Source organism: Rhea americana, unplaced genomic scaffold (assembly GCF_003343005.1).
Source record: "Rhea americana isolate MKP2758 unplaced genomic scaffold, rheAme1 scaffold_48, whole genome shotgun sequence".
Lineage (NCBI taxonomy): Eukaryota > Metazoa > Chordata > Aves > Rheiformes > Rheidae > Rhea > Rhea americana.
This window is the reverse complement of record NW_028186623.1, coordinates 3,078,439-3,092,760: the sequence shown is the minus strand read 5'-3', so window position 1 is coordinate 3,092,760 and position 14,322 is coordinate 3,078,439. Positions and strand designations below refer to the sequence as shown.

General features: G+C 41.4%; 1 protein-coding gene across 1 annotated transcript in view; it reads left to right on the top strand.

Moving 5' to 3' along the window:
• The window catches only part of UBASH3B (ubiquitin associated and SH3 domain containing B), a 78,866-nt gene extending 64,603 nt beyond the window's left edge, over positions 1 to 14,263 (top strand). Inside the window, exons 7-14 of the mRNA XM_085316818.1 lie at positions 86 to 221; positions 623 to 743; positions 1,743 to 1,865; positions 3,709 to 3,801; positions 4,554 to 4,698; positions 6,952 to 7,058; positions 7,879 to 7,988; positions 8,804 to 14,263. Of these exons, the coding sequence (XP_085172944.1) occupies positions 86 to 221; positions 623 to 743; positions 1,743 to 1,865; positions 3,709 to 3,801; positions 4,554 to 4,698; positions 6,952 to 7,058; positions 7,879 to 7,988; positions 8,804 to 8,941 (973 nt within the window). The 3' untranslated portion in view covers positions 8,942 to 14,263. The remainder of the gene's footprint in view (positions 1 to 85; positions 222 to 622; positions 744 to 1,742; positions 1,866 to 3,708; positions 3,802 to 4,553; positions 4,699 to 6,951; positions 7,059 to 7,878; positions 7,989 to 8,803) is intronic.
• The last annotated feature ends 59 nt before the right edge of the window (positions 14,264 to 14,322 follow it).

The window sequence follows — 14,322 nt, the reverse complement described above, 5'->3', positions numbered from 1 at the left end:
GAAGGACACTGCAGAAGTGTCCTTACTGAAGCCTGAGGGCAAGTCTAAAGCATTTTCAAAGCCAACTTCTTTCTGGTTTTGGCAGGTCATACTCAATTCTGAATACTACACTGTCCCCATCCTTTCAAGTCTTCACTGATGGAGCCCTGGAAAGACGACAACAGGAAGACCAAGGACCTGGCGATGCAGGGCCACTCACTATCATCTGCCAGAACGTGCAGGTAGGGACCCCACACACACAAGCTGGACACAATCTTAACGGCAAGTTTCTAGTAACTTGCTTTTCCCTGACAACTTATCCTCTGGTCTCATTGCACTGCCTGCACTGGAAGTTTCAGGTTACATTTCTCTACAAGCTTTTAAGTGGTATCGTAAAACAGACAAAGAGGAGACCCACTGTCCACAAACACCTTAGCAGAGGAGCAGCAGGGCCCCATCCTCTTCTCACTCAGGCAGCTTTACACTAGCATAAACTAACCAACTTCAGAGAAAGTTTAAGGCACCCATATTTGCACAAGAGTAAAGGGTGAGAGATCTGGTCCTGACTCTTTTCAGTAAATTAGATCTCATAAAAATACTCGCACTTTCGTGATAGTCAAACATCCTATAATTTTTCTTCTAGACCCTGAGAATAACCAGTCAACCAGGGCCTCAGAAACGCTGCCTTTTTGTTTGCAGACACGGGGAGAGAATGGATGTTGTTTTTGGGAAGTACTGGTTGTCACAGTGCTTTGATGCCAAAGGTGAGTCAGCTCCCATGAATCTTAATCTCTAGTTTTAGATGAAGAAAGGATAGTGAAAGCTGCATGGGGCAAAATTTAGATGAAAGCTGGGATGTCTTAACACCAAGGGTTCCTTTGCTACACTTGAGCATTTGTGAGTGGCAGAGCACCTCGGTGCAGAGCGCTGCAGTGCTAGTACTGCAGAAGCACAGGGCTGGCTGGAGAGCTGGGCAATAAATGCTACAAATATTAGTATCAGGGAAACAATTGCAAGGGTAAAGCAACCCCATCAAAGAATATCTTGTTTTGTAAATGAAACTATGATTTTAGTCATCAGTGTCCAATGCAAACTAGTAGAACCAGGAAAAGCCTCATTTGCACACTTCTAAATGAAAATACCATGACTACCAGTACGGTTTAGAGTGCCTTTCTGGGCATAAGTTGGAGCCTGCAAGCCAGTAATACCATAAGCAGGCACTGAAGGCTGAATTTGGCATCAACTCCAGTATATACATGCTTGATATCTTCCCAGTCAAGTTAAACATTGTAACACTCAGCTGGCATTCAAGCTGACCTGAAATTCACCTTTTAGCCTTTTTTCTACTCCAAAACTGCCAGATTTTATTGCAACAAGAATCATTGGAAAAAGAATAATTTTTACAACTACTTTCTTTCCAAATTAAGGAGTGTTGACATTTTAGCCTCCTGTAAAAGTGTAAAATTATTAGAGGTTTCACTTGTTGTGGGATGGAAATTATTTTCTTTTTAGAAATCAAATTTGATATAATCATAACTTTAAAATATTTCTAACATTCTCTGCTGATTTTGAACTGTTATATCTGCTTAACTTAATTTTGTCAGATTCTTGATGCTTTTACTGCACATGGGGAAACTGTTTGGCAGTCAGGTCTAGTTAGTGCCGGCAAGGTGGGGACACTGCAATGAAAGGAAGTGGGAACAGGCATGATGCTGTCTGCCTCTCTGTGATCTAATAATTCCAGCAACTGCTTCTGCTCACAGGAAGATATATGCGTAGTAACCTGAACATGCCTCACAGCTTACCTCAAAGAAGCGGTGGTTTCAGGGATTATGAAAAAGATGCACCAATCACTGTGCTTGGCTGTACACAAGCGAGACTTGTTGGTAAGTTGTCCTCAGCAGACAATAATTTCCCCATAAAGCAGTGGTATCTTCCTCCCACACACCCAACAAAAGAAAAAGAAAGTGCAAGGCAGAAGAAATGAATCAGGTGCCCTGAAATAAGAGGATTTAGACATTTCAAGAATCTTTGCAAAGTCTCAACCTCACTGGCAACCCCCTCTTCTAAAGAAAACCTTGTCTCATTCTGCCACTGTAGCTGAAGAAAAGGCAAAACACAAAACCTAGGGCATGGTATAATGTTACAGCCATTAGCAGTGCGATTGCTAAACCATTCACTACTGCCCCGTGACTGTGCCACCCGAAGATGCTGTTATTTCAAATGTCATTGAAAAATGCAACAGTGAATGAGATGGTGACTTCATGCAAAAATACAGTTTTTGATTTTGAGAATCTTAAATTTTGATCTTCTGTTTGTAACATCAATATACTTTAATCAGCCTGTCTGGCTTTATGTTTATGTGGCAAAATATAGTTCAGTGCCCCCCCCATCCTTCTCCATGTCTAGTGAGCCTGTTGATACGTGTATAGGGAGAAAATTATTGGGTAGACAAAAAACAGATCTGGAGCACTGCGATTTGGGGAGCCTGGCCTCCTAAAGTTCATGAGTTGCAGACAGCAGTATTTAGCATTTTCTCAAATTCAAATCCTTTAGAGTACTTAGTGTCGGTCACACTCAAAGTAGGGCAGCTAAAATTATACTTGCTTTTTAGACAAAAATGAATCACCGCACAACAACAGGATGATCAGGCTCCAGGCCACGTGGCATCAGAGTTCACAATCCACGCGTAACAGAAGGCCAATCTGGGAGCAATCACAGCATGCTTTGCTGGTATCATTAAATAGGTTTGAGTGTGCAACTGTACACGTGACCTAGGCACAAACAGCTTATCAGCATCACTGCAGTATGCCAGCCATCTGCAGGCAACACCTCCATATCGCAGCCGCACAAACTTGACCTTGACGAATCCTGGAGAAATAATTTCTCAGACAACTACAGCAAATGAGCAGCTTCAAGGTGGCAGAAGGCTGTTACGCACACAGCTCTTTCTAATGTAGCCTACTTTTCTCAGAGATTTAGAAATCAGTTTGACATGGCTACGGTTATCACTAAACATACAAAGTAGTGGTTAACAACTCACTCTTGCTCCCAACCTTTTTGTCCTGCCTCTTGAAATACAACAAAAATAAAGCTCTCTTACAGGTCTGCACAATGCTTAGTAGAGGCCTGTTCCCATTTGGTCCCCTTTGGCATTACAAGAATATTATTAATGCTAATGGTAGAGTTGACTTTTATCTCATTTTCAGTGATGTTGCACCTATGTAATGCAATGGTAATTTAAACTAGTTAAGAATTGAACCAGTTGAAAAAAGAATTCAGACCAAGCTGGGTTTGAGTTAAGTTGAGCTATTCTGATTTATGACATAGAAATGAAATGAAATTCAAGCTCTACATATTTTCTCAGTACTAAGAGCTGTTTGGTTTTTGGTTAAATCTAAGAGACAGGAATAGTAAAACTGAACAGAAGAGAGCACAGGGTAGAAGCTTCTCTTCAGAAAGATGCTGTGCATTCTTCGCATAGTGGTTAAGCGCCTAGACACACAAAAGACAATGCACATCATAGAAAAACATATCCTAGTTCTACAGCTGTATATGCCACAGCGCCTAGCATGCCACTGAAATGAAGTATGATGGTACCTGCGTTTCCCCAAACACAAACAGTGCAGCTAGGAAGCTTCTTCAGCTCCTTGCTAGGTGTCAGATACCCTGCATGCTCCTGGTGACACTTGTTGATTTTTACTCACAAGTGTTCAAACTTGCTTACAGGTGAAGCCTTGCTAGAAACTAACACCATTGTAGACTACATTTACAGCTCCCCATCCCTGCGGTGTGTACAGACAGCACACTATATCCTGAAAGGTAAGAACTCAACAAGCAGGAACGGCTGCATTCTTCTCACTTTCTGGGAAAAACACTGCCAAACAGATAAAAGGGCAGCTGACACGGGAAACCCAAGCAAGTGGTAATTCAGGGTGAGGAATATTTCCATGGGAGCGGGGAAATTAGAGCAACGCTGCCCATAAGGAGCCCTTTTCTTGTTGCACGGTTCGAGACAAGCGCCTGCTCAAACGGAGCGCTAGCCCCAGTGCCAGCTCTCAGTTCAGAGTTATTGCCCCTTCTTGCAGAAGCCAAACACATGTTTGAAGAGGGTGGATACTTCCAGCTGTACTTCCAGCTCAGCATGCCCTGCGTCTTTGCCCTCTCCCAGTCTGTGGGGCTATTCATTGCTATACGTTTCCCTGGTGCTTTCACAGCAACTGTAAAATGCAATTGCTACAAAGAAACTTTCTGCCACCAGTAAGAGTAACCTCACTGCAGAAACTGGGAAGGAAAATAGTGATAAGGTTAGGAGATGTCCTGGCACTGAAACAGTCCAGGATACAGTCACACCTAGGTTCATTATATTGCATGTTACTGCAGGCTAGAGACCTACTTGCCTTGGTATGAGTGCCTTCAAATACTTCATCTTTTCCTACCTGGTATTAATCAACTGAGTACTTAGAGGGAAATGAACTAATTTATCAAACTTAAGTATTAAAGTTGCAAAGTCTTGCCTCCTTCTTCCTCAGCCACTTCCATCAGCATCTAATCTTTTTTCCTCTCTTTTTCAGGTATGCAACAAGAGAACAACCTGAAAATTCGAGTAGAGCCAGGCTTGTTCGAGTGGACCAAGTGGGTCTCTGGTAACACACTACCTGCCTGGATACCCCCTGTGGATTTAGCTGCAGCTACTCTAAGTGTTGATACAACCTACAGGTAGTAGAAGGGGGGGGGGGAGGAGATTGGTTTGTGTTTTGGCTTTGTTTTAACAAGTCACACTGATGAATTTTTAATATAAAGGAGTGACCAGAAGAGCTGCTGAGGCTCCCAGAATAAACTCAGAGCAGGCTCAAGGTTGCTCTAATTAACATAGCCTAAGGCGGCTCACTATCAACCAAATTTCCCAGACCACTTCCAAGGTCCAGTTATAACACTGATCACAGAGATCCTCTTTCCAGTACTCCTCCCTTCACTGTTTACTGGGCACCTAATAAACACACAACATGTGCATGTGTGTTTTTTTAACCTTTCTCCTAAAACAGGGAGTTTGGGTTCAGTTTGAACTGTGCAGTCCTAGCTGAGCTTAAGTCTGCAGGAAACAACTAGGTTTGCTACCTCAGTTCACTGACTATCATCTTTATATACTGAATTGTATCATTGGTTCAACCTTACCTTTCCTTCCCTTCCACACAGGAGAAAGCTTGTATGTTTTTCTATTATGATTAGTGTGGTAGAGGATCTTAATTGTAAATTTTGCAACATCCTGGGAAATGTGTTTACACCTGTTAAGAATTCAGGTTTGCCTGTGTCAAAATTTGGAGGTTTGCTATCTGTCAAAGACTTGAATACCAAGCATTTATCACTTCTCAGCAATTATATCTGAAACATTTTTTTAACTGAAAAAATACAGATTTCAGACTCAGGTTTTTGAATTGCAAATGGATAAGCACCACTAATCTTTCCTCCCCACTTCTCAAAAAAAAAAAAAAAAAAAAAGGAAACAGTTACAAAGATGTTATTAGCATGGCCCTAATAGAGCTGCTCCGAAGGCAGATTAAATGAGCTGGTTTTTCAGTGCTAGGCATTTTTGCCAGTCACCCTAAGGATTGCACAGGAGACCTGGCCTGTTAGCTTCTATATCCCGAGTCTCATGGCCTTGCTGCCAGACTCTGCTGCCTTCCTTTTACCTAGGCACATGTCCAACCTCAGTGTTGCCAATACCATCGCGGACAAGTACCTGTTCACTGCTGGGAGCAGCCCAGAGGGAAACTCAGATTCGCTCCTCCGAGTCCCCTGAAGTATCTTAGCTGCCCTGCAACAGTGCCCTCCAGCGTATCATATACATGCTTTTTACTGTAATCTGCACAAAGGCAAAAAAAAAAAAAAGTCATGTGGTGAAGAATAGACAAGACTTATCTTCCTGCTCTCAAATTTATGACTCATTTATACAAGCCAGACTCAAAGAGCTCTCACAAAGAAGGAAACTCTGAAAAGGTCACAGGGTTCCAGTCTTCCACTATACCTCACCAGTGAAAAATCTTTATAATTACAACTTCTTGCAAAGAGTAACTTCCTGTTTTGTGTGAACCTAATCACAGCCTGAACAATCTCAGATAAAAGTGAAACCTTTCTAATACATGCATAATATACAAAGGAATTCCACCTAAGTGGGCTTGGTGACGAATATTTTGTGGCTGAGTTTTCGGTTTATGCTATCATAGGAAAGCTGGGGTTTCTCACTGCCCCAGCACACCCATTTTAGAATGCCCACGTGGAATACACGGCTGAAACATTAAAAACAAGAAAAGGTAAAAAGAAGCCCTGATTTCTTTCATACCTTATTATATCACATAGTCATTTGTGTTGAGCCCTTCTGGTCTAAAAGCTAACTTCCCAAGTTTCTGAGAAGTTAGACATTGGGCAGAGGGTATCTAAATTGAGGTACTTACACTGTATTTATCCCTGAAAGGGTGTCACATAGCTAACACTCAGCAAAGCAGCTGGACCACAGCAGAGTCTCTAGCTCAGAAAATACACGTCTTCGGGAAAGACCACAAAGACTATTCTCAGCGTAAGAAAAAAGCCTGCTCTTGTGTGGTCTGCTGGCTAGATCATGGACTAGGAGACAAACCTCCTGGTACGTGCCATTGCAAAAGGAATATATATAAAATGCATGTTATATGCTGCCTACAGTAACAGGTCCACCTTAGAGGAATTTTTGCCACCGTTTTTGCTAGCTGAGGTATCTTACTGCAGGAATAGTAAAGAGCTGAGTACTGATGTTAAAAAATTATCATTAAAATTCCACTAAACTTGCAGAACGGGTCCTGACAAAGGAGTAGCTCTGGAGATTTGAAGTAATTAGAAAAGTTAACAAAATACGTACTTTCAGGTGCATCACAGCCAGGGCTTAACTAACTTGTATTAATACTCTCTCTTAATTCACCATACTTGTTTTTCTGCTTGCAGACCTCATATTCCCGTGAGCAAGTTAGTGGTTTCAGAATCTTATGACACGTACATAAGTAGAAGCTATCAAGTAACAAAAGAAATCATCAGTGAATGTAAAGGCAAAGGTAAGTGTTACAGAGGGCTCTAATACTCCAACGATGATCAAAAGCAAGACGGGGCATCTCGGATGCCAAAGCCGATGTTCCTCTCTTCAAGAAAATGAACCCCCATATCTGAATCTTTCGCCCCCTCTCTCATAGACAGGGCGAACTCCAAGTTAAGCTCTGTATGTGTCAGAACTATTAGTTCAGATACACACACAAATGCACAAATCGTCCAGAAACCTAAACAGCAGAAGTATTTTAGGAATATAGCACTATGTGAGACACCTATGTTTCTCCAGCTTCTATTTTTCATTCACAGATTAGGAATGAAGTATTTCTAAATTCTAGTGATCTCATTAATTCCATTTCACTGATTCTTCTTCGTACTCTGGACCTCTCAGTTTTATCAGTTTGCCCACAAAAAGAAAAAAAAAATCACTGAGAGGCATTCGTTGTAAAGTATCTTGGAAACAGAAATCTAAAGCAATTGGTGTGGAAAACCAGCAACTGAAATTAAAGTTCTTGTTTTATCAAAATTATTTTTTGGACAGAAGAAAAAGCATTTGCTTCAGAAAAACACAAAGGCAACAGAAATTTTGCTGGAATTCTTGCTTTCTTCAGAAAATGATTTTACAAGTAAGCAACGGTTTACCATAATCATCCTCAAAACTGAGAAATACTCTATGTTAATACAATATGCTTTTTTCCACACGCACATAATCTGTTATATGATAAATTGAACCTCTTTTGAACATCTTAAATGATTGACTTGATCTCGGGCCCCAGTCCCTAAAGCCGGCTTCACCTCCCTCCCCGTTCTGTTTGTCTTGCTTTACTCCAGGAAATAACATTCTCATAGTGGCACACGCGTCCTCTCTGGAGGCTTGTACCTGCCAGCTCCAAGGGCTCTCGCCGCAGAACTCCAAGGACTTTGTACAGATGGTCAGAAAGGTAATTACCGGCAAGGAATAAAGCTTGCTGGCTTTAAAAAGAGAAAAGAAAACGACAAGCTCCTCAGCCAGGCGGAGGACACTGCTCCTTTTGTCCCATTCAGCCCATTCTTGAATCCATTTCGGGAGTCATGAGAGTAAAGACTGGTTTAAGAGGCTTAACGTGTCACTCCTGCAGCAGATAGCAGGGATCAGGTGCTCACCTCCAAACAGGCACACAGCGCCACCGCTCCGGGGTGAAACCTCTAGTGCTGAAAGCACCCTAATCACAGTTAACAACCTACACTTCTTTTCCTTTCTTATTCCACTCTGAAGAGCTATTAATAGTCAGGGAAAAGGCTTGGAAAAAATGATAATTATTCCTTTTCTCCAGCTCTTGGTGAGGAGATGATACTGCCCATCGCAAGCCTCGCAGGCCCATCAGTCATAGCTGAGACCTGATCCGAGGATTCCTGAGCCATAGCACTTGTATTCCCCCTCCATAGCCTCACTGGCCTTCAGGGTTTATGAGGCTGTCAGGCAGCATGGGCTAGACACGTTTGGTCTGAGCTGGCCCATATTTAAACCACCTTACAAAGTTATAATCTGTCTCCCCCAGCGTTTCACGTGCACAGTGAGGCACCTTACAAAATCTGGTTGTCGCACCTGAGTCCTATGATCATCTTCTGAAAATGGGCTTTGGGCAGAGAGAGACACAGAAGATTCAGTGGTTTAACAGCACAGGGGGGCCATTGGCCCTCAGGCCAGTTCCCTTCTTCCCACAGCACGATCCCTGCTTATGGCCTTACTACTTTATTTCTGTATCTCTTCACACAGATACCATACCTGGGGTTCTGTTCGTGCGAAGAACTGGGAGATACAGGTGTTTGGCAGCTTACAGACCCCCCCATCCTCCCTCTGACACACGGACCAACCGGAGGCTTTAACTGGAGAGAAACCTTACTACAAGAATAGGCAGAGCTACGTGCCCAAGCAAAACAACGGCCTTTCCAAGCACTGGAGAATGTCTCGTTCCTTGTGTTTCTTGACAGTGGAAAAACAGTCCTCACGCGTTCAGTGGATCACACGAAAAGCTGTTCTAGCATATCTCTTACACAGTCATAGTCATGCAAAAATTCTCATATACAATTAGGAAAATACAAAAGAGCCTGATTTGGGGGAAGACATTAAAACATAGATTCAAGCTCTTGCACTGCAGGGAATCTCTGTTTAGTAAGCAGCTCGGGTAGATTTTCTCCACCTTGAATGGAGCTCTGATAATACCAGTAACTTTCACTGCCTTCTGCACCACGTTAGTAACAACTAGCACTGTGTGAAAGTAGAGCATCCAGGATGTTTTTTCACTGCTGTTTTTGGCAAAGCATTAACAGGCTTGTTCGGGTCCACGTGTTGACACCTTCCTCACAATCAGCTCCCAAATTCTCAGCACCTTTCGTAAAGCGTATCATCACTTGCTGGAAAATGAGTATTAGGTGCCTGTGTAACCACCCTGTTGAGCACACAGTGGATGCTAAGATTGTTCAATCTGATCTGCATCAGAGGAGAATTCTGAATTTCACATCAGTTACAGATGAAGTTTGCACATCAAAGGATAAGCACTGTTGTGAATGAAGACCAGGAGCAGTTTCTCTTAAGCAGAGATGAAACAAACCTTTTCCACCCAAACCTGAAGTGTTTAGAAAGGCTTTTCTTTATTCAGATTATTGAAATTCACCCTTGGGCACAGACCAGCCTAAAGTGTTTCTGTCATTTAAACCCCCTCAGAAGACCTTCAAGAAGGGTTTTCTGCCTTGCACTGAGATTGTGCGCCGGTCATTTACACAGTGGTGGCTTTCTGTCCCTTGTGAGCTTTTCTGTCAGCCCTAGGAAGGTTCTGCAGTAAGCAGCTTTCACCAGGGAGTAATGACCAAGTCAAAAAGATATGCTGAATTTCAGCCTTGGCCGAATGTTTTGCTTCCTTCTCTTTAATTCCTAAGTGCCATCTGTCATACAGACAAAACAGAGCTGGGCGGGGGGGGGAGCCAGTACCCCTGTAATTTAGAAGCAACACGCTTTGACCTATTAAGAGGCTATTTATCCAGTGGGAGGAGGGTTACATTTTGGGGAGAAGGGAAAGAGAAGGGTTTCCATCTGGAGCTAAAAATCTTTAAAACGACAAGAACTGCTGCAGCAGACAGAACAGCGGTCCTCTTAGTCCAGCTGCCTGCTCCTGCCAGATGCCAATGCTAGCTGCTCCAGAGGAGAACGCAGAGATTCTGCAGTGGGTAGTTTATGGTATAAGCTGGTTTCAGGGCAGATTTCTTTGAAACACAACTATCTGAAGTCTCCTGCCCTGGATCATGAAGTTCCCGCAGCCATTTGTACTGATCTTAATTAGCGTAGACTTGTTTTAGGAAAGTGCTTAAAAATCTGCTTAAATGGGATGAAAGAGGATTTAGGTATAATCTTTCCTTAACTTGGGTCATAATTCTGAGTATTCCCATAAGTCATATCAACAAAAGTTCAGAAATACCACAGAAAAATTTCTGGCATCCAAGGATACATCTCTTCTTTCCAGTTTTCCCTCTGCAGAAAGTGTTACTATCCTTATTTGAAAGGTTTATATAGCACAGAAGTTTATACTGGCCAATTTCCACAAATGCTTGTTATTTCTAGCGAAGTCCAGGTTTGATTTTGGGTTAGCTTTTTTTTAACCTCTCAAGCCTTCAGAAGGACTCACATTACCTTCAGTAGGATATGATCGTTCAGCACTCAACAAACAAGAGGTGATAAACTGCAATCCCTCAGTCTTAAATGAGGGAAAACGCTCATCAGCCCCAAAGTAACAAAGCTTAAAGGGTCTTAGCTCAACGTTGTCCTGCAGTTTTAACTAGCTAATGATTGGGACCTTGCCAGGCACTGTACAGGTCTTGAGTCAGAAAATAGCTCATCCTGTGCAATACACATGCTGACACGATCCATAACAGTAGCCCACTAGTTATACATTTATACCTACGTAATACTTAGTAGGCCATTCGTAAGTGCATTATTATACCAGAGACATATACTGAAAAGTCAGGGAGATAACTTGAGAGGACAGAAAGAAACTGCTCCCGTGCAGTTATACTGCTGTCACTTTCATTTTTAACTGTACTTTAAATATTTTCGGCTGTGTACAGACACTCTGAAGAGCGTTTCTGGCCTGTCTGCCTCCATGCTTACTCACTGCAAATTTGCAAAGTTTCTTTAAAACTGAATAGATGAAAATCACACCAAAACTAATTTGCTTACTGATGTATGCGTAATTCCCTGGATAGCTTACTGTTTCATGCCATGGGCCAGCAAGATGTGACTTCGGGTAGGAAATACTGCATATAGAAAACAGTAGAGGCAGATCAGGTCCCATGGCAGGTAAGCAACGTTACAGGAAATTTATATGGGCAGAAGCATGGAAGAGAGGGAACAAAACCCAAATGCACATAATTTGAATATTGTACTAGCCGATCTTTGCATATAATAAGCATTATAGAGAAAAAGTGTTCTGTCTGGGAAGGCAGATGATGTTAGAATACTCTCTTCTTAAAAAAAAAAAAGTATATTTTTGGATGTTTGGGAAAGTATTTTGACAATTGTCTTATCTCATATTAGATTGTTCAGGTGTCGAGAATCTCAGAAAAAAATCTTATTTTCTTTGAGCATTTTGATTTCCCTCAGGGGTTTTTGTTACATAATCTCATGTTTACAAGGCTCATTGGGGAAAAAGGAAAAAAGATGTTCCTTTGAGGTTTTCAATTTGAATGTTAAAAATAGAAGGGGATTGCTGCTTCACTTTTATTCCACTGCTGCTCATTAACGTATATTTAACATAGCTTGAGTGTTTTGTCCTGGAAAAACAATAGATTTGATCTATTTAAAAATGATTGTAAGTCTTTTCCTTATCTTCACTGTGAGCTGCATCATATCACAACAGTCTAATTACAGTATGGAAGGCAAATTACAGTTCCTAAATTCCCCCCCTTCCCAATTAAGGAATAAAGCTGGAAATACGCCAAGAGTAAAATATTCCTCCAGATTTCCAGAAACAGGAACTTCAGAACTTCAAGAGGCAAAGTCTAACACAACAATCGCCTAAGCGACGACACACAGCAACCAAAAAAAGCAAAAAGAAGGTATTTGAAACGGATCGCTTAGGTGACGGGGAGTCGGGCGAGGCCTTCAGCTGGACCTTTCGCCCGATCTTCCTACGCTGAAGCGGACTGGAGCGGATTGCAGCACGCACCAACCCTCACGATGCGAGCGAGGTGCTGCGTCAGCCTCCGTCTGGGGATACCTTGCTAGTTCGTTCAATCATGAATTTTCCTCACTTTTAGTGTAGCAGTAGCAACAGCTAAATGCTTAAATCCTTTGAGCGCATAGACGGGTTCTGGGCTTATGTAAATCGACACTGTTAAATGAAATCAACAGAGCCTGTTTTCACAAACTAAGGAGCCAGGTCATAACTTCAGAAAAAAAAAAAAAAAATCTTTCCTTTTTACTCCATCTGAGCAATTTTAGAAAGTATAGCCAGCTAATGATATCAGCTCCATTTCCTCCTCTGCTGTTAATTTCTAGTATTAATGTTATTATGAAGTGATAATCTACATAACAAAAGGATACATAACAAAGGATTTTGAACAACAAAAGGTTGTTTAAGAGTTCTACGGGAATCATTCTTAGTGAAGACAACACAAGTAGTAATTCTCCAAAACGAAGAGGGTAGAAGGGAGTCTAGAGTACTGCTTCCCTGCTTATTAATCCGTTTCCTCAACCCCGAATCCCCCAGGCAGCAGTACCGTAGGGCCTCGGGTGCTGTAATCTTCGAACGCGCATTAAATGCAGTTCTTGAAAGAAGGTCAGAGGATGGGAAGGGTGGTTGTGTGTAGCAGTAGGACCTACTCAGCTTTTACCAAGGCATGATCCAAACGCCATAGAAACAAAGAAAAAGCTTGAACCTGATTTCCACAGGCTTGCAATGAAGCTGCACGAGGCCTGGTCCTGCTGCTAGCCCCTGTCTACCTTGACATAAAGACAAATTTAGAGGATTGTTTATCGAAGAACAGGGTTGAGCCCTTCCAGTCTTAAGAAAATACTTAAGCACATAAATAAACCCCACTGATCCAAGTAGAAAACTTATTTAGCACCAAATCAGGGTGTTAGGATTACACTCATCTTGGCTGAGAAATCCCAGGGCTCTTTGTGCCCTCGTATGAGGCACTAACTCCAAAACCTTGATACCCTGCTGCTCAAATGCATCATTTAGAGGAGGTAATGAATTACCTGTTTGAATTTGTGTGATATTTGAACATATCTGAGTACAGATGAACTACAGTTCCTGTCTGCATCCTTTTGAATGGTGGCAAACAGTACACGCACTGCTGTCAACTTTGTATTTAAATGACGTTCCTATAAACGCAAAAAGTACAGGATGAAGACAAAAAGAGCTGACATGTACAAGTAGGGTGCGATCTAATGTCTGATTATATTCATGTTCACTTCAAAAAGAGGGATGCTTGATAGTTGAGTTAGGCACTAGCTAAATAGTTTTCATATTTACGCTCAGAGTTGGAAATATCTCTGCAATACTTAAGAACTTAAAATGTATTGAAATTCAGTATGAAAACTGCTGTTTCTAAAAGGAGGCTTAGTACTAAAAAGAAACAAAAAAAACCCAGAAAAACTAAATGTAGAAGAAATTATTCAAACTTTAAGTTTGATTATGTGAGTGAGATAGGTTGCATCCACTCTAAATTGCTATTTTGTTCCCACCACTTCCTCAAATACACATTTCCCCAAGGAATATTCACAGAACCTACAAGCAACATAGCAGAAAATTTACAGCCAATTCCTTTCTATTATTTCACGTTAAAGGGTATTTTCTGAAGTTTCTCTGCAGACAGTTCTTAAAACTTGATGTTAGCAATGGATACTTTTTTTTTTTTTCCATTTTATACTTGTTGTATCATTATTGTTTTTTAGCGTGAGCAGATTGTATTTATTTGAGAAAAAAAATGTTTGCTGTTTAAAAAGAACAATAATTGTATTGCCAAAAATAGCTGTAATTACCTGTGACATCTGTACTTTTTTTTTTATTATTATTATTATGGTGTGTTAGTTGGTTGTTTTTAATCTCAATTTCAACTGCTAACAACTGTTGAAACAACCACTGCATTTTAATTTGCTTACCACATTAAATGGATTTCTCAGAAGTCTGACAAAAATGGCTCATAAATGATTTAATAAAGATATCATGCATCCACAGCTTGCCCTTCCTATTTAAATTTTCCTCTCAAGTCATGAACTTCACTGGGACGACTATT